Below are 21,574 nucleotides of genomic sequence, written 5' to 3'. Positions count from 1 at the left end.
GAAAAGGAAGTGCACAGAAGGTAGATGAAAACATAAAGCTGCCTCTCCAGGTAAAGAAAATTAAGTACTGCATTACTGGATCATCTGTCATTTCCATTTAGGATTGTGAGCCATGTGTTAAGCTTATTTGTGTTATTCCACTTTAGGAATCAGCAGGGTTTTCACTCATGTCAAGCTGTTGTGATATAAATATGGAAACTTGAGGGCAAAATCTCAATGAGCCATATGGCTTCTTTTGCTGTGCAATTTCATGAATTCCAGCTCTGAAAGTGCTGTCTGTCTTTAGCAGGATCATCCTGCATCAGAGAGATCATAAGCATAAAGACAGGGAACAACTTGTGTTGTTTTTTCCTCTTTTGTCAGCATCATTACTGGGGTCAAAGGGTTGTTGGATGTTTTTTAACCTCAGTTCTATTCCTTCTTGTTGTACTTGTTATTAAAAGCATTTAGAATTCAGCCCTTAAATGACCATCCCACAGTAAGCAGTCAGCTCACCTACAATCCTGCTGACATTTTGGACAGTGTTTGTTTCATTATTATGAAGGCTTCTGGCAGGAGCTGTGGCCTGTGGGGGATCTGCACTGACACAGCCAGAAGTGTCAGGGTCAAAGAGCTGCCATGGAATAACCACAGCTCCCATTCCCCATCCCCCTGTGCTATTCATGGGTAAGGAGGAGGTAGAGGAGTCTGAAGTGAAGGAGTGAGGTTGAGTCTGGGAAGAAAAGAGGGGTGGGGAAAGGTGTTTTTATCTTTGTGTTTGCTTTTTACAATCCTGTGCCATTTCTAATTGACAGTTAATTCAATCAGTTTTCCTCAAGTTGTTTCTATTTTGTCCATGACACTGCCCATCACTGGATTAAGGTTACAGCCTGTCAGAGGGTTTTGTGACAGGGAGAAACTGCTGCAAAAAGGAATGGCTGGACAACCATAGTGGAGGCAAGGGCACTGGGGAAGTGCAGAAGGCTCGGAGCACAGCAAACCCTGGGAAGCTCCACCAGAAAGCATGGGATAGACACAGCTTCAGTAGTTATGGAAAGGCTTCAAGGGGATTCAGAGGGGCTTGTGCATAGTTTGTTACAGCCCTGGGAGTCACCAAGCACTTTCTGAAAGTAAGCCTCAAAGAACAGACTTGCCTCCAGCAGCACTGACTGAAAATGCAGGCAGATTTACAAACCCAAACCCATTTGATATCAGTTGTCTCTGCCACCCTCATTCCCATTATCAGTACTGGAAAACATGAAACAGTGTTTTATGTTCTAACAAATTAAGGCTCAATTTATGGACCTTTAAATCTCTTTTTATCTAATTTTTGCAAATTAAAGATTTAGATGAGGGCATTTGTGACCCAAGATCCACAATCACACAGTTCCTTAGGTAGTCCAAATAAATGTACATAATCTGCTATACAAGAGTGTTAGTAAGGAAAGACTACAACGGGACTGTGCAAGATTTTCTATTGTATAGAATTTTTATAAATAAAGAAGGTATTCACTCATGATTAAATAAGTACATATTTTCAGTAAAATAACTTGTGTTCAGTAATGGATGATGAGCAGAACAATTATACAATGTTACATATATTTAATTCATGTTCACTACTGTAGATTAATGTATGAACAATTCACGTGGTAGTTGTGACAACAGGTTATCAAGACAAAATAGCAAGCAGCAAGCTTCAATCAAAATAAATTTATTGTTTTTAAATACATTCTAAAAGATTTCATTTTTGAGCTGTTCAAGGCACAAGGGTTAAGAGAAAAGATGGAAGATATATCTATCTATCAAAACCTGTGAGATAGCTATTAGATTTTAAAATGTATTGTATCATATAAAGTAATATAAACAAAATATAAATTGTCTTTTTATTTAAATAATACCAAGCAAATAGATGTTTCTGCATGGTAATATCCATATATGTACCTCTGAGACCCTCCTACTCGATTTTAACCACAGTTATAAAGAAAATAAAGCTCATAATAGACAGCAGCTGCAGGGATATATTCATTAATTTAACACTGACAGCTTTGCCGTTTTCTTTTTCAGGTCTGAACTGTGAGTTTAGGCCTTGTGAGGCCAGCAATCCCTGTGAGAATGGAGCTGTGTGCATAGAAGAAATGAATTTGGACGTTTTTCCCCTTGGATTCCACTGCCAGTGTGTGAAGGGCTTTGCAGGTCCACGCTGTGAGATCAATGTCAATGAGTGCAGCTCTAACCCTTGCCTCCACGGATACTGCTATGACAGTGAGTTCAGTCTGGTTACTCACTTTAATGTAGGGTAGTCTTTCTCTTGAAGTGTCTGTAGCTGCTGAGCTGCTCTGGGGAGAACAGTGGATAATTTACTGAAATTCAGCTTGTCTGAAGCTTCGCAGCCTGTACCAGAAGGAATATTTTTGCCAAAATGCCTCAACTCCTGGCACTGGGGTCTTTGTGTTCAGGGGGTCAGAATTGCAGCTAATGAGAAATTTTAATGAGATTTGTGCTGTCTCCTTTGATACCTAAATTAACCAAAAACATCTTATATTGCATATTTCATGAGAGAATATTCAGGTGCTGAAAAAGAGCTCATGGAGCATTTAGGCATTATATGTCATAATTCTAATAAGTGAAGAAATTCTGCCTAATTTTAAACTAATGTAAAAGGGTGTACCTGTTTACCTTCTGCATGTAACTGTGTAACTTATTCTTTCATTGCAAGATGTACTGAAAGGTTTTAAAAGCAACTTGATTATCCTACTATATTCTGTCTGTATCGGCAGGCCAAGTTTAGTATGGAGTACTTATTTGAAAGTTTTATAGGGCTCTTGATATCTATCTGACATTTTCTATACTTGTTAAAAATAAAAAAACTAAAAAAAAAAATAGTAGTAATCTTCAGAGGATCTCAAAATGCTGACTGGAAAGCTGAAAAACATCTGAAGGTCATGTAGTCAACCCTGCACTAAGCTAGACTATTAACAGTGATAGAACAGGTCAGTCAGGGATTTTTCTAGCAGAGTTTTGAAAGCCTTCAAAGAAGGACAGAAATTTCACTAACTCTTTGGGACAGCGTATCGTTGTATTGCACTAAATAGTTTATTTAGTTGTTGTTTTGCACTGGGTGATAGGAAATTTGTACTGAGTATGTTATGTAACGTAGATTGTTTTTTCTCTTCTCCCATCACATAATTTTTCCCTGATGTACCTCTCTGCTATACCCCCTGGTGGTCTCGCCCCCGGTTACCCCTCTCCCTGCCCCTCCTCAATGGTATCCCATTGGCCGGGTCCTCTTCCCTTTCTCCCATCCTTCTTGGGATGGGGTTGGGGGAAGAGGTCCTCTGCAGGAATGTCACGCCCTCTTTTCCACCTGGAAGGTGGCCAGAACCTGCAGCATCTCTTCCCAAGCCAATAGACAGGACACTCATTCCCTCATGGACAAGAGCGTTTCTCGTCTTTTGCTTTCAGCCTTGTAAGACCGTGTGGGCTGGGGTCCATATATAGCCAGAGTGGACTCAAACAGCACCAAGAGACACGGATTCTTGCAGTGTATTCCAATTACCTACTTTGGCAGTTCTCACACTCTTCCAGTTCCATCCAAATCTCCTGAGCTGCAACTTTTGGCCATTGCCTCATAATACCTCCTAGCGCTAGTAAGGGATTCCAGCTCTGTCACTTGTGCAAGTATCCTGGAAGTCATTGTTAAATAGCCCTCTCACTATGAACACTTCCCCAAAGGTCTAATACTAAGCAAGCCTGCTCAGCTTTTCCACATAGGGTCCACACTTTAAGCACTGAGTAACCATGTTTGTCTGCTTCTACATCTCTCTACTTTTTCCTCACATCCTTTTTCAAAAAAAAAAAAAAAAAATTTACAAACTTCCATGAAATGTATATTTTTTAGAAAAATTTGCAGAAGATCTAATCAGCCTACTGGTTTCAGATAAGATCTTAAGAACTGAGCCCAAATTACTAAATTCATCATTGTCTAAAACTCTCCTGATTAAAATAAAAATAAAAATCAGTTTCAATGAAATATCTTTAAAAGTATATATTTCCTTATCTGGGAATAAGGTGAGTGACTTCATCTTCTATCTAGCTAAGACTATCTCCTATTACATTTACAGATGTTTTCTATGCGGTCTACATGGGTTTAGAGATATTTTTGAACTGGAATTCAGATGAGCTGTATTAAAGTTCTTCATGCTGACAAAGTGCCAGTTTTTGGGGCAACAGCTTGTCCTTGGGGTGCCTCTGGCTTGAGTTTTATCATGCAGACATTTGAGTTCCTCTACCCTATGTGCACTGGCTGCAGAAAGCAGGAATTCTAAGGAAGTTGGGAAGTTTTTAGCATATGAATAATGCTCCTGTGCTGAAGGACTAAAAGCATTTAATGAATACAGTAGCAGCTGTGTGTACAGACACGATGGTAGAATAGATTCTATGGTAAATCTCAGAGATAATGAAGAACCCAGGGACTCCTTTGAGGTTCAAATAAATGCAGGCCTGCAAGAAGTGTGATTCTTTCTGTCATGAACTCCATATATGGATGGAGCACTCTAAAGATTCTTCACCATTTGGATTACTAATGATGAAAAAGAGACAGAATTCATATGATTATCTTGTTATTCTTAACAAGAGTCATAGAAAAATTCAACTCAAGTAAGTTTTCTCTTAATATAGTGGTATAATATGAGGAAGTCCTTACAATAGCAATAACTACATTAAAAGCAACCAATAAACCAAACATTTTTTGCCTGCCATATCTTATTTTGATATCATTTTAAAGGTAGAATGTTATGTATTTTGTGATTGTTTTATGATAGAAAATTACTCATTACTTTTAACATCACTTTTTAACTCATTGATTTATAACTCTTGAATCAAAATATTTCCATTGTGTAAATATTGCAGTACATGAATCTGCTTCCATATTTAAAAGATATTTTGAGATGACATTTTATTTATTCCAATTTTTTTAACATGTCCACACCATTTAAATAAACCTGGTCCTAATCTTTTCCAGATACTATTTAACTGGAACTTAGTAAATTTACTACATTCAGTTGTTATGACTCTTAGCACTGAAGTTCGATCTCTGTTGCAGTTGTCGATGGCTTCTATTGTTTGTGCAACCCAGGATATGCAGGATTAAAATGTGACCAAGACATTGATGACTGCACAGTCAATGCTTGTGAACACAATTCTACATGTGTTGATCTACATCTGGTGAGTAGCAATTTAGCAATTTTTTTAATTAAAATGATTTTTAAGTTATCATTCTAAAACCTAAAGCAATATTTTTCTGAGTTCTAAATGTCCTCTTGATCCATACATCCAAGGGCTTTATAATCTTACTTTCCAGACACTGGTATTTTTGTTTATTTGTAATTTTACAGGCAGTGGGAAAGAGGAATGTTTTTATCATTTAAAAGCAGTTACTGGGTCAATGTGGTTATATAGGGAATTCAAAAGGTGTAGAAAATTTTCTACTATGTGTATTTGTGACCTCATTATAAGTGACAGGAATACTCATTTACACCAATTGCACTGCTTCAAAGGGACTTAAAAAGTATCTTCCCCAAGAAAACTGATTTACTTCAAGTACTTCAGCATTTATTTTCAAAATTACACAGATACATTTGTTTCAAAGATACGAAGTGTGTTAAAAATAACATGTCTTAGAAATAAAATCATTCTATCACCTGATTCCTCCATGAGAGGAAAGATGACAGAGATTCACATGGTGTAAACTTCAACACCAGAGGTGGCCCATGTTCTCTGTCACTCCTTCCAGGAATCTGTCAAGAAGCAATTTGTTTTCATCGTACTCTACAGAGACACTAAGATCATACAGTAAGAATATTTTCCTTAAGAAGCATTCAGGCTGTCAGAGAAATTACCAGTTAAAAAAAAATCAAAAAAGTGGAAGAAAGGAGAGCATTTTTCTTTCTTATTCTAGTTTCTACCAGCACATTTGTGAGAATGCTAAACTGATAAATGTAGAATTCAAATTATATTATGAAGCTTAAGTGTAGGTGACTATATATCGAATGAACTAAACAACTAATCACCAATCAATGATCACTGAGGACATAGCACAATCCACAGTTCAGCTTCCCACCATTGGAATCTTCACTTTGGGTGAACTGAGCAGCCCTGTACGTACCACTGACTGCTACACTATTGCTGAAAGTGTTTGCAATTTCAGGAACCCTGAAGTGTATGAGAGGTGTGGGTTTTGGGGGTTTTCCTTGCTTGGTTTCTTTGGTTGATTTGCTTTTTTTGTGGTTGGTTGTTTGTTTTTTGCTTGCTTGCTTGTCTTAGTACATGCATAAAGAAACTGCATTTTTTTTCTGACAAATCCTGAGGGAAACCAGCAATTGTCACTACTTCCTAAACTTGAACCAAACTTAGCTGCTTCAAAATAATTTTCTCAAATTCTCTAATTTCCATAGATTTTTCTTACTGTACAATATTTTGGTGGGGGTTTTATAACATGTTTCAAGGATTAGTCAACACCTTGGACAAAATCAAATACTTGATATGGAGACCAGGGTTTGTAGCGCTTTTGTTATTTTCTTTGGATACTATTGTAAATGCATATTTTTCTACCATTAGACTGCAGTTAATATTTCCAGATCTCATACTGGACACATATTGCTGTCTTAAAGTCATGCTAGAGAGCATTCCACAAAATAAATTTTATGCCTCCCATTCATGTGTTGTCTTATTCTGTAGGAGAGTATGTTGCAAATCTTGACATTACAGGTACTATTCCTAACTGCAGCTGATCTTTTAATTGAGACTGACAAAATGGAGTTTTGTATGCAGCTTAAACAACATTCTTCCCAAAAAACAAGGTGCTGGAAGTGGAGAAAAATACAGATTTTTAATAAAATTAATCTATTTTACCCCTTGAGAATTTTGGCTATGCTTCACCAAATGAGTTGAAATATTGATCCAGGAGAACTTAATCATTTGGGCAAAATTTAGCATGACAAAGAATAGTAGCTCTCTGCAATTTCAAACACTGTTTTAATTTTTTCTTCACATGTCTTTCATCCGTTGTTTTTCCTTGACTCATTTGTGTTTATTTTTGTTCTGTAGTTCCTATATATTTCTCACCTTGTTTGTCACAGGCCTATGCAATTTTGTTTTAAATGGAACACAGCACAGCAAATCAGTGAGATCCATTCAAACTACTGTTCCTGAGAAAGCATGACATTCAAAACATCCATGTGGATACAGTTAGTATCTGCAGAAAATAAATGTTGTAGAAACTTAACAGCAAGATGTCATATTAAACTCTGTGCTTGATCCTTTTCAGGCTTTTTCAAAAGTTTTTACCTATGTTGTCAATATTACAGCAATCATTTATGTGAAAGGATTCATTTTGATGTTGGCTAATACACATTCAAAATTTTCAGTAATTTTTCTTCATTACAGGATTGTTCTTTAGCATTTTTAAAAGCAACAAAATTTCACTCTCAAATCCTCCCTCCCCCGCCCCAACCAGAATGGGTTTTGCTAAGTAGAAAAGTAAGTGATTTTGAAAATAAATTGGGAAATTCTGGTATTATTTTGCTATAGTAATAATAATTCATTTCTATTCAATATTTAAATTTCTCCTTCTCTATTCTTCTCCAGAGTATGTTTACTTAAACTAACATTTATTATATACATTTCTGAAATAACTTTCATGTGGATCATCTTTTAAGTTGAATCTAGAAAGGGACCTAAAACATTTGTTCACTAAGTGATTCCATTATTCAGTTACATGTGCCTATATTATTTCACATACTATGTCCTTCTTATTGTATTCATGATCGAAGTGTAACAAAATTTTTCCAAATAATATTACCTGTTTATACATCAAGATTCCTCAGTGATCAACAGGAAGAGGATTAATGAATTAACATATATTCATAAAAATGGAAGAAGACCCATCCCTTCTTTTTCTGCAGCTGTAAAATAACAGATAATGGATTAACAATCCTCTAAAAAATTAAAAATTCATTTACAGGCTCTCTTCACCTTCTAAAAGGTAAAAAACTGGATGATAGGAAGTAAGTGAAGCATAATAAAGGAAGATTTAAAAACAGATGGAGATCTCAGGAGTTTCATAATTTCTGCATCAAATACCATTTTCTTTCAAAGTTATATTACAGCAGCCTTATTATACAAGTCAAAGACCAAAGATCTGAATGTGAGAAAGAATTCCAATATGTGCTCTAATTGCAACATAAATTTCACAGACTTTACCTTGGCTCTCCAAGTTGGGGGGTGGCATTAAACATCTGGACTGTGGGATGAATCACAGAATAATTTACTTTGGAAAAGATCTTCAACTCACTGTAAGCCCAACACCGCCAAGTTCATCTCTCAGCCACATCCCCGAATGCCACACGTACACACCTGGTAAATAAATACCTTGAGTCATTGGTGGCTCAGTCTCTTCCCTAGGCAGCCTGTTCCAATGCTTGACACCATTTTAATGAAGACATTTTTCCTAATATCTAGTCTAAACCTTCTCTGGTGGGAGATCAGGATAGGTGAAATACAAAGTTTAATTGCACAACTACATCAGCATAAGGAGATTCAGATTTTCTACTGCATCTGAAAATTCCAGTTATCCAAGAATTATATACAGCAAGTTATCATATGACAGAACATGCCACTGTCAGACATATTAGACCCTCTGGTGGTTTGGGAATAATTAATCAGCTACCCTTATACAAGCTTCATTCTACAGTCAAGCAGCTCAAATACCTTTGATGCATTTTTTCAAGGTAAGGATGAATTACCATTGTCAGAATGACACTTGCAATATGTATCCTTCATTTTTGGTATTGGTAATGTGGTATAATACAGAGGCTTGAAATTAGATAACAATGTTATATTAGCAATGCCTCAGGAAGAGCAGGCACAAGAAATGACACTCGTGAGGGGCTGATCCAGCTGCCAGCTGAGGACCACACAGCCACTAACTCACTCTGACCTTTCTATGGGATGGTGAAGACAATAGAAAAAGAGCAAACAGAAGAAAAACAGTGGGTTGAGATAGTTTAAAAAGCAAAGGAGAGAGGAGGAAAAAAGAATAAAACAAGTCCTGTGATTCAAAGGCAATGGCTCACACCTTCCAAGTGATCACTGATGCCCAGCCAGCATCTGAATAATGGCTACCTTATGATAGAGTTTCACCAGAGTAATTTGCAAATTCTTCTTTAAAAAGTTAAAATAATTAATTCAAGGTATTGTTGGGGGACAAAAAGATATGTTGTCCCTAATGATTTATATAAGATCAGATCATGTATACAGTCTATATAACACAATACATTATTTTGGGGTATTTGCATTTAAAAAAAAAGAAAAGAAAATAGTATCTTAACAATAGCTCTGAATTCAATTTTTGCCTGTGTTGTTCTGTATGTCAAATTATAATGCAAATCCTGTCACTTTATTGTATGTGGAGACTCATGCAGAAAATTATAATAGATGTTTCTTTTAGAGCTTTGTTTCTGGAAGCTATTATTTCTCTGTACTTACCACATAGTAAAGTAAAGAAAATAAACTGTAGGTAAAGTTATAGTTATATGATAATGCTTGCATTGCAGTCCCATGTTCTTCTTGTCATTAACTCTCTATCCTTTTGAATTTAAAGGCAATTATTTCCCTTTCCATAATATTTAATGTAATGGAAATGAGCATTGCAATAAAACAATGGACAATAATGCTAATTTGAACTGGAAGAAAAAATATTTTCTTGTTTGGTTTCTGTTTTTAAACTGATAAGGGAGAAATAAAAGTACATATAACAAAGTGAAATCATGTAATTCAGGTCTTATAGGAACTTATGTTCTGGATTGCATGGAAGACTTATGTGAAGGGTGGAGAGAGATTATTACTCTTTTTTTTTAATAGCAAAAAAAAATAAAGTTGACAGTTTAAATTTCAAGAACAAGTAGGTTAGTTCATTGCATAAATTGTGGAAAAGATTTGAAAAGAGGTCTGGCATTGAGGAATAAAGTACATGGTACCTAACTGTTAAAAGCTTAAGTTACCCAAAAAGAAATTAGTCAGGTCTTTGGACTAACTTAAAACAATTTCCTAAATTGGTACATTACACTTAATTTCCTTGTAAAACTGATTTTTTTGTGCTTTATGCTAAACAGAGAAAAGAATAATAATGATCTCTAAAGCCTATAACTTATTTTAAAATATTGAGAAGCACTCAAAGTGCTTCAGGCGGATCATCTTCCTAGGTGATGAGAGCAGGTGATCTAACATTTGAAAGGAAATAAATGGTCTGCAGACAGGTCTGCATCAATGAAGTTTCTAGATTTCTGTGGGACTGGAAATTCTCTAAGCTTTAAACAAAGCAAACAAGCACTGCTACAGAAGTTGGTCTGAAACCTCAACTTACCATGAATGGCGTCCAAGGTACATAACAAATGACAAGCTCTTAATTGTCCCCGGGCCAAATAAATTCAAGCTGATTTCTGTGTGACTTAAGCTTATGCATTGACCTCATTGAGAGTACCCATGTGGTGAAACTGTGAATGCAGGACAAAAAAGTTTCATATTGCCAATTATACATCCTGGAGAAGAACTATACAGCAGCTGTAGTTCAACCCAAAAGTAGCAACTGCAGCATTCTGAAAAGTTTTGCTGCTGATACAACTCACTGTGCTGCCCCAAAGATTTGACTCTCTATCCCTGAAATGTTTCATTTTCCATTTACATTTAGCTAAAAAAAAAAAAGGAACAGTTTCTTCATATTCCTTCAATAAAAGGTTTTTTCAAGATCTATTTAAATACCTCCCTCCTCTGGCTTGTACTATAGCGAATATACCAGTAAAAAGACTGAAAACTTAGTCATTATTTGGTGTACTCCTTTATGCTCTAATAAGTCCAGTTGAGTCAGAGACATTGGAATACACAAAATTAACTATTGATTTACTGACTTAGGATAATGCCCTTGGTATTGATCTGTGGTATTATACATTACCTGGATAGAGTGATTATGATATTTATGCTTTACTCATCTAATTGAAAGATGATTTTGGCAAACAAGTATCATATTTCTATTTATTTGTTTTATTTATGACATTATTTTAACATGTTTTAATTTGATCTTTTTGAAAGAAGAAGCAGATATATATAAAATTTGTAACTTCAACCAACGAGATCACTAAATACCATAGGAGTGAAAGTCTTCTATTATCTTTTTCATAAACTGAATTTTAAATAGTCTACAGAATGAATAATACTGTCACAGAGTGGAGGAAATGGAGATTAAGAGGAAGTTAAAGATTGGCTTTCCAATGAGACTTGTGAACAGAAGGCAAATCAATGTGGTAAAGATACAGGAAGGTAGTCCCAGATGGTGTGCTTTAATTTTTGCCCACAGTGAGGAGGCTGGACACACAAAATCAGTGACAGCAGGGGAAGAAGTGAAGAACTTCTCAACATAAGGAAGAAGCTGGAGAATTGTGGCCTACTTGTGGAAAGCATAACCCTAATTTGATTTGTGCACTCCATGGAGACTAATGTTACACTTGAGGTGGGAAATGAAGAGTTTGTACCTTTGAAGGCATTAAAAGACTGGCAGTGGTATTAGAGAGACTTGAAACTACAAAATGTCATTGATTCATAAGGAAGGGAATACTAAAAAAGGAAACTTAGATGCAGAGAATTACGTAATGGCATGTACATAGCAGACTTAGAGAGCAGAAGGTCATGGAAAGGTACGGGACCACAAGGAAATGATTCTGAAACAAGTTTAAGGTGAAATCCATCGGTGCTCAGTCACTCTCTGAAAGCTTCCCACATATATGTCCTTGCAACACAACACACAATAGTTAACTGGAAGAATTAATTAAATATGAAATAAATTCTCCATATAGAAGCAAGGGTGTTTTCTTTTGCTTAAAGTATACTAAATAGCTTTGCACCTGTTTACTTTTCTAGAGAAAATGCGAATGTTACTCCCACTCCATCAATTATGAATTACATATGGCAGCTCTTTCACAACAAAATAAGTTCTGCAGGAATAAAGAAAAGTCTCTTATTTCTGTTTGTATTAAAAAAAAAAGTGAAATAATTCACATAAAACATGTACAACTGACAAGTTATGTATTAATGTTTGTCATGCAAAGACTAGGAGGTCATTTTCTAGTTTCATTAGGTCTCTTTAGCTGCTAACCTCTTCAGGCTTGGGAAAATTATGTCGCACTTGGAAAAGAAAATAGCCCAGAGAAAGACTCACTATCTCATTTCTTTTAGTTATTTTAAAGTTCTCCAATCTGTCCTCCTTTAGATTTTAATATTGTGTTCCAAGCATTCAGACTAAACATTTTTTGCTGTGAGTGTGATGAGCCACAGGAACAGGTTGCTCAGAGAAGTTATGGATGCCCCATCCTTGGAAACAACCTGATCTAGTGGAAGGTGACCCTGCCCAGGGTCCATATCTTGCAATATTATTTATTTGTTTGTTTGTTTGTTTGTTTGTTATCATTTGACCCCTTTCCTTTTTTGCTTATGACAATGGAAAAGAGGGAGCTGAGGAACACCTGTGACAATTTACCAGGTCGTGTACTACTAGGCACTGAGTTACTTGTTGTAAGAGTCAATTGCTCTTGTTTCTGTTGCTTAGCTAACCTCTTTCAGAGAAAAAAAAAAAAAAAAGCTAAATTATATTAAAGGTATACTGTGCTTTTATAGAATCTGTTTTTTTGCATAACAAAATTCTGAAATATGCTGAGATATTTCCCAGAAAAAATAATTTTCAAGATTATTCTAATAGTTTATTCTTTTACAGGAGAATTGACTCTGAAAGCACTGGGAAAACATTTCATTCATTTAGTGAGCAATCCTATTAATTGATTTCCGCAGGTCAGTCATGGAATTGTGAAAATGCAAGACTTTGTCATATGCGGTTGGACTGAAATCAAAACTCTTGACCAAAATTTCCTTTCAAAATAATCATGATAGACTTTGAATATTTCCTCATTACTCTCCCACATTACTTTAAGTCCTGCCTTCAAACACGCTTTGCAAGGGCTATTGAAACCCTAAGTAGGGACACACCTGCACATATACTTATCAGAACTAGTGGTTAACTAGAAGCTTTCTGAAGCACTAATTGCATATGCATTTTCTTCTTTGAGACATGATGCCAAGGCTCTAAAATAGTCAGGAATCTTCATTACCTTTAGGATCTGCTGTAAAAAAAGAAAGCTTGTTTAGGGTTCTCTAGTAATATTTTTAATAATTCATGAAACTTTTATGCTAAGACAGCGACTTGATATATTGCATAAATGCTTTACTATGTTTGTTTCAGTACAGCTTTAATACCAGCCAGCATCCCCTGGATGTCTCAATAAAATGTATTTCTATCCAGATTAATTCTGTTCTAATCAGACACTGTATCTCTCATATTTCAAGCTAGTACTGGTTTTGAGCTAAATTTGTACAGAAATATGTTTCATTTAATAGGCAAAGCAGATTATTTTAAACAAAAGCTTCACCACATTAATGTAGACTTGCTTTCTTAACAAATATCTATAATGTAGTCTGAAGATTAAATACCACTGCAATTTCCCTGGGAAAAATTCTGAATGTCATGTTTGGTTTTCACTCATTCACACATGCTCAGTGTCACATTGAGTGTCTGGAGAACAAGAATGACTGAGATACAGAGGTGACATGAAGTAATTCCTTGCATTCCACCTATGTTTTGTCCCCTTTTTTTCCCTTTTTTTCTAACTGAGGAAATGCCAATTATTGCCACAATTTTTATTCAGGAATTGCTAGACCTTCTGTAGTGGGAATAATGAAAAAGCAAACAAACAACCAAACCCAAAAACAAACCAAGAAAGGAAATATAAGAGAATTTCATCAGAACTCCTCCTGAGGTGAAACCAAGAAGCAACAAAACATGAAAAGAATTTATTAATTTCATTATGTATTTTTATTTAATGAGTATGTGGAACAGGTTCACTGTCCTTGTAGCAGATGAGGGACTGGGAGTTATGCCAAAAAATTGTCCAAACCATCTGAGCCTGAAGCATTCAGCAGCACAACAGGGAACAGCAAGTGGCAGTACGGGGGGACTCCACGCTGGGGATGAAGGTCCCCATCTGCCAGTGCAACAAACCTGTTGTTTAAGTAGGATTGCTGTTTTCCAAGGGCTTGGATTTGGGATGCCATGGTGAGGCTAACAAGCCATTTCCAGCCCTGGGACTATCATATCTTGCTGCTCTTCCATGTAGGTACTAATGATAGGGCCAGAGCAGACCTGGAACACACCATAGGTGACTCCATGTCTCCAGAAGCATGATAAAGGACATGGTCGCTCCAATGTTTTTCCCTACAATCCCAACAATGAGAGGAAGTGCTTGAGAGAGTGTGGATGAATCCTGCTGGACAACAACTGCTTACATAACTGATATTGATAACAGAGTTTCATCTTTCAGGACCGTGGGACTTTCCCACAGGATTGAGGCTAGGAAGGTGTGGGATTGAGTTGATCAAAAGGGACAGAAGTATCTTTGACAACAAGAAATTGGCCAACCAAAATCAAGTGAAATGACAGACTCATTTGTCAAGGAAAGGGTGCAGTGATTTAGAGAGACCTTCTGATAAACATGTTAGGACTGCAGAAGGCCTGCTTCTCTCTATACACAAAAAAAGGAGATGCCAAGAGGACAGAGTCATGAAGAAAACTATCACACTTTTTCTGAGAAATTAGTCTGACTGTGTGTCCATCTGAGGTGCCAATACATTAACCCCTAGAGTACCCCAGCAAGTAAAGAAGACAGAGCCAGATTTTCTCAGTCCACAGTGGTTCCCAGTCAAATAGGCAAAGGCCACAAACTGAAATAATGCTGGGTCCATTAAAATGTAAAGAAAATATTTTTTACCATAAAGGTAACTCTGAAATATGTTGCCTCGAAGTGAGGTACCCATCCTTGGATTTATGAAAAACTCAACAGGATGAGGTTCTGAGCAGCCTGTTATAGTTGAGTTATATAGTCAGTGTTATAGTTGACCCTGCTGTAAACAGGGCAATGGAACGGGGGAACTGGACAATCTCCAGAAGTCCCTACCAGTGTCTATTTATGTATGATTTTCCAATACAGAAACTTGATACCTGTATCTCATCAAAACACCTACAGGTTAATATGTACCTTTCACAACAGGTAAACCTTTATGAGAATGGTTTACAGCTATAGAAAAAACCAAAAATAGAGTCCTAGAATTGCATTGCAGAAATATTTTACATTGAGAATTTATAAAAAGCTGGTTCGCACTTGTTGAAATCACTTAGGTGGAGAAAATTACGTCAGCAGAAAGTGGCACTAAAATATCTCCATTGGAAAATGCAGCAGTAGTTTAACAACTGTTCGACTTGAGTGCAAGTGAGTATGCAAGGATAGGAAGCTCAAGTGCTTTTGATACAATCTTAGAGTAAAAATATTTAAGATTGACTTGTGTGAAGATAGAATCAGACTTTTAGTTACTAGTCACTAGATTATATGTGACTTAAGGTCACATTTCTATGCTTTTCTTACTTAAACAAAAAATGTCCTGTAAATGGATCTGTAAATTTAGTTATGTAGGTACTTCACTGAAAGCATGAAGTAGTCACAGTGGGGACATTCTGTGTAAACATAGTATATGTTTATCAGAGCACAAGGCATCATAAATCCAAACCCATTTCAAATTCCAAAACTCAAAAAGGAAAAATTCAGTCTTTTTCACTCATATTTTATAGTATACCTGAATTAAGGGTATTACTGAACTAAGTGTAATACTACATTAGCAAGCAACATAGACAACCCCAGAGTGAAAAAATGAGTATTGAGAGCTGGCTGCAAACTATATACTTGTTTGGGGGGAGAAGCTTGCTGTTTTATGGACTTATGGAGAGCATTAGGTGGGCACATTTTCTGTTTCAGTTTCTTTCAAAAGTGATTGGATTTGTGTGCACTGAGACCACTGTATGACAAAGAATATTTAATTGAGGACCAATGAGAAATTCATGTCCAAATCTTAGTCCTTGGGTAAACAAAAACACTAATGAGTCAGAACGATAAGAACCGTGACAACAAGAAGCATATGAACACATGGTCGATTTTAAAATTTTTGGCCAACAGATTTATAAAGGACAAGTCTTCTGAAACAGCAGTTTGTGATCTCAGTATGGACAACAGCTTGGAAATCTCTGGCTTTAAGTCTGCCCCTCATTAGTCAGCTGAGGTACTCAAATTAAGTGTAAATGTACTGATTGCCTATAAATGTTGTCCATATGTTTGTCTGGTTTTGTGCCCACTGGAAAATCAGTGATCCATTTAACACAGCCAGACAAAATGTGCCAAGTGATTTTCTGAAAGAGTTTAACTCTTGCTGGTCTATAACAGTGCGTGTCATACCATTTCAATGAAACCCAGCATTCGTGTTTTGAAAAAACTCTGCATGTTGTCCCAAGCCCTAAAAGATGTCAGAAACTCAATTTAGGCTGTTCTTACTGACAGTCTGCCACTTGGCAGAGGTATGCTATTGAACTGAACTGAATCATGAAGGAACCAGCTAGTTGTTAGCACTGCACTGACAGATACCATAGAAAGTACCATGCCATTTTCTTTGAGAGGTGAGTGCCTAGGTGCTTTAGGTAGCTTCACCACATGATAAGCTTGACTTATATCTCAGTGTAACATCTGTCTTGATGTAGTTGAGTTAGACATATGAAATACAAGCCTAGTAAGGAGTTATTAGTTCCTTAATTCTGAGTAATACAAAGATATTTTGTTTATTGATACGTGCTCCTTGAGGTACTGTGTAGTGCTCAAGAACCTTGCCCAAATGCAATCACTGAGATATAAAAACAATGTAGATAAAAGACAAAGATCACTGGTGGAGGATTGCAAAAGTTTTCAAAATGGTCTGGCTTCTTTCAGTTTATGAGTGCATAGGCTGTATCTGAAATGTCCTCAGAAACAAATATCTGCACCTCACAGATTTTGTAGAACTATTTTAGAGTCCACAAAACTGTTAGAAATTTATCATGTAAGACTCATATTATCAGATAATTTCTGATTTTACTGTTTTCAAACTCTAAAAAAAAATATATGCAGTATTTTTAAAAATAAGCACAGAAATATCAATTAAAATTAGCTTTGTCTGAAAATACAAATATAGTGTAAGAGACTGAGTTTCATTTATTGAGCTGATTTGGGGGTGGGGAAGTGGGGGATGGTGGATTTTTTTGTTTAGATTTTTTTTTGTCTTTAGTTAGGAAAAACAATGTATTTTGTATAGCAGAGAAAAACATAATACACTTTCTAATTTACTCTATTGCCACTTGCTGCTTAGTTATACATCTGGGATGACTGTCACTAAATGATTTCTGAAAACGTCCAAAACTGAAAAGCATCTGCAAGCAAAAGTCCCAGTGCTATAGAGAACAAAAATACACATTCTGCATGTGTACCCACAGGGGAAAGACACAAAAGGCATATCAAAGAGTCTGGCATTTTCATTTTATTACCTAGGCAGCATTCCCAGTCTCCTCTGGCTGTGGACATATGCTTTTTAGTCAGGTTGTGATACTTGTTTCATGCTTGAGGAATGAACAATAATTGAGACAGTGTTTTTTACATGCTTTAAATATGTCAACTTTATTAGTAACTGTAATTATGAGCAGTAGCCCAAGTACACCTTCTCACAGTACCTGCTGCCATGTAGAAACTCAGATCTTTCTCCTCAGCCTTCATTATGTACATCTGTAGCTTCCAAGTTCCCAGCTCTATATTACTTCTGTTGGTTTTGGCTGTATTCCCAGTTTGTTTTCCTACCTTCCAGGCTCTCAGTTTTTCTCCACTAAACCTTTGTCAATAGAAAAATCTATACTATTTCTATTAGTAGCTGTGTGCCTTTCATTAGGAGAGATTAAAAGAATCTTAGGTTTTTTCTATGCAATGCTGAATTGTAACTGACCAAAGGGAGAGAAAGGAACCGTGCAAAAGAAGCAAGTTTTTCAAGTTTTTAGTGTGATTTTTTAGCATTAAAAACATCCTTTTGGAAAAAAAAAAAAAAAAAAGAAAGAAAAAAGACTGGGGAGAAATTCTAATACTAATCATGGCTTTCAGCATTAGAAGGATGGATCAAGAGGTGCACCAAGACCCCACCAGTTTAGGTGGAGTTTCTGGAGTCTCTATCTCCACTCCCACCTACTTAGCATGATAGAAATTTAGACTCAATTTGGGTTTAGAAAAAAAAAAAGCTCAAATAAATGCATATCAGGAAAAAAATATTCAGGAATTGATTTTAAAACTGGGTAATTAATACACAATAGTTGTTTGATATAATACCAGTTTTGATCCAGTTGAAGTGTATTGAATGTCATGGATGCCAAGAAAATCCAGACTTTTACAGCCTTAGGCTTTTCTCCCCTGTCTTTACTGAATATATCTCCTCCTTACAGTAGTTGTCTAAATGCTTATTTTTTTTAATTGCCCCAATTATTTCATTGCTACTGTCAGATGTATAATTTTTTTCTTATGATGCTGTTGATTCTCAGCCCCAAAATTTCCTTCCGTTTCTAAACTGTCAGGTAAGCACATCACATCAAACACAGCCTTTTTCTAGCAAGGGTATATCAGAATGTCTTTGTTATCTCTTTTTGTCTCTAGCATGTAGCTGAGAGAAAAATGCACTGCAGATTTAATTTCTATGTCAAGGTTTAACCCCAGACAGCAATTAAGCACCAGAGAGCTGCTTGCCTACTCCACATCTTGGTGGGGCAGGGGAGAGAATTCGAGGGCTAAAAGAATGAAAACTTGGGGGCTGAGAAAAGTTTAATGATTGAAGTTAAATCATTAAGAGAGAAAGAGATGTTAAATCCAAGGAAGAGAAGTGTTGCAAACGAAACCAATTGCTCAGCACCAACAAACTGATGCCCAGTGGCCTGCACTATTACCCAAAACTTGGCCAGTTTTTCATCATTTTTGTGTGTTGTGCATGGCATCACAGCTGCCCTTTGGTCAATCAGGGTCAGCTGTGTCCTCTCACAGCCTTGTGCCCCCCAGCCTACTCAGTAGCAGGAGAGCATGAGAAGCTGAAAAGTTCTTGACTTAAGGTCAGCTCTGCTCAGCGACAACTAAAATGCCATCCATGTTATTCTCATCCTGAATCCAAAACACAGCACTGTACCAGTTACTAGGAAGAAAATTAACTATCTCATCCAAACTAATACACTAAATAAACATCATTCTCCAGAAATGTAAAAGTCACAGCAATGCTTACATGGTTATAGCTGAGAAATTGTATTTTGGGAATGTGTCCAGGCCGTGGTTAGAGTCATAGAATCAGCTACGGTAGAAACCTCCAAGTTCAAGTCCAACTGTTAGTCCAGATGTGCCAAGTCCTCTACTAAACCATGTCCCTCAGCACCACATCTGCACAATTTTTAAGTGCCTCCAGAGATGGTGACTCAGCTACTCCCTGGACAGCCTATTTCCCTGCTTGATAACCTCTTCCATGATGTTTTTTCCTCTAAAATCCCATCAAAATCTTCTCTGGTGCAACCTGAGGCCATTTCCTCTTTTCCTGTCAGATGTAACTTAGGAGAAGATACCCATTCCCACATTGTTAACTGTGCTTTCAGGTAGTGCCACGGGGTGATAAGGTCCCCCTGAGCCTTTATGTCTCCAGTATAAACAACCAGTCCTCATGAGAATTTTGCTCCAGACCCTTCACCAGCTTCATTACTTAAGTCCTTTTTATTATGCTGAAATTTCTTTCTAATGGAATGGTTATTCCAAACATTTTTTTTCTTTTTACATAAAAGTCCCAGTTGGCTTCTCATCTTCATGTTTTAGATGGACTATTCATTATGAATTAACGGTTTGCATTCTCAATAAGCACCATCCTGTTTGTCTTAGAAAATTGAAACCTCCTTCTTCATCTATTATTGAATACAATTGTGGCAGCTAATCCAGAAGAGTGCTTGTACTTTTTTTTTCCATATATATTAGTAAACAAATATTCTTTATTCCTGTTCAGAGTATGCATGCTTAATGAAATACCAAAACAGCAAGATGTTCTGGTACACTTCTTATCAATCACCTCATGATTTCTAGATGTACAGAATTTTAGAGAGCTCTGCTGTGTTTTCTTCAGCTGTATTATCTTTCCATCATGCACATATTATGTGAGTGAAAAAAGAGCAGGGACAATGCTTGAAATAATTTTTATTTTTAAAATAACTTCTAATGTTCATTGTTTTAAAGCAGCAATATTTCCTACATTTTCATACACTTTTCAGAACCAACCATTTAATCAGAGATAAATTACTTATTTACATTTTTATTTTAACAAATATACTACCATGCACTTCCTTTGTAAATCAACTGATTCTAAGAAACTGGTTCAATTTTTTCCCACTAAGTTAACCTTGATATTACAGTTTAAAAAATACTATACCAAAGTTTTCAGTTAAAGTTAAGAAAAAAAAAATTAAAAAAACCTACACCCAGAATAGTATTGATTTAATATCAAAAATTAAATTTTTTGCTGTCACTTCAACTTAGAGTTTTACATTCTTCTTATGGTCAAAGTGAAATAGTTGAACGTATAATTTAGTAAGATATATAAAAAGTAAAAAGAATTTTAAATGTTATTTATTTAGAAGACAGGTAAATATTTGCTTTTTTGTATCTTAATATTTTTAATAAAATGTTTTAAGAAAAGTTATGCTGTACATGCAGAAAGGTCCCCTCTGTCTCATTCTTTCTCTGATTCTGATGCCTGATTTCCAACCAGAAACTGATGCCTTGTGAAGGCTGACCTAGAACAGAGGCTAGATGGAATTAAAAAATAAAGAAGATATTTATTAAAAGGCCTTAATGGATACACTTTGTGCAGCACAAGAGCCCAGCCAGGGCTACACCCACAAAGAAACCCAAAATGGTCACAAAATGGAAGATCGGTCACAAGGTCTCACATTTTTATATCTTGGTATATTAGCACATTAGAGTTAATTGTTCAAGTATATCTTTAGCCCATGAAGTCCCATCCCTCTTGTTTATCTCTCTTCAATCCACCATTTTTTATGCTCTTGGATTGGTTGTCCTTAGTCCCCAGCTATAGAAGGAATTATTTTGTCTCCTTACTCTGTGACTCTTCAGAGAGCTTACCATCCCTTAATATGAATCTCAAAACTACACACTAAAGCAGCACAGAACCTGAAAAATATAAAAGCTATAACTTAAGGCATCATTTCAAAACATTCTTTTGAAACCATATCGTTACAAACAAGTGGAATGAGTTTCAACAAGCACTTTGTATCAAAGTTTTGTAAAGAGGACACTGGCATCGGTTATTATGTTTGCAAATGGTGAAAAATGTTGAGGAATTCCTGAAAAATAAGTAATTTGTGAGAATAACATTTAATGGCAATGTAGAACTTGGATAACTTTTATTTGAGACTTCACTGAGAGAATTGATTTCCTTCTTTATTAAACCGCATGGAGGTGTAAGTCACAGAATCACAGAACATGCTGAATTGAAAGGGCTCCACAAGGACCATCAAGTC

The 21,574-nt window shown here is 36.1% G+C and overlaps 1 protein-coding gene across 1 annotated transcript in view; it reads left to right on the top strand.

The window, feature by feature from the left end:
• Positions 1 to 21,574, top strand: part of EYS (eyes shut homolog) — a 704,733-nt gene that overhangs the window by 225,707 nt on the left and 457,452 nt on the right. Inside the window, exons 19-20 of the mRNA XM_064707313.1 lie at positions 2,044 to 2,241; positions 5,081 to 5,202. Of these exons, the coding sequence (XP_064563383.1) occupies positions 2,044 to 2,241; positions 5,081 to 5,202 (320 nt within the window). The remainder of the gene's footprint in view (positions 1 to 2,043; positions 2,242 to 5,080; positions 5,203 to 21,574) is intronic.

This window comes from Zonotrichia leucophrys, chromosome 3 (genome assembly GCF_028769735.1).
Source record: "Zonotrichia leucophrys gambelii isolate GWCS_2022_RI chromosome 3, RI_Zleu_2.0, whole genome shotgun sequence".
Classification (NCBI taxonomy): domain Eukaryota; kingdom Metazoa; phylum Chordata; class Aves; order Passeriformes; family Passerellidae; genus Zonotrichia; species Zonotrichia leucophrys.
The sequence above is the reverse complement of the archived record's forward strand: the minus strand, read 5'-3'. Positions and strand labels throughout refer to the sequence as shown.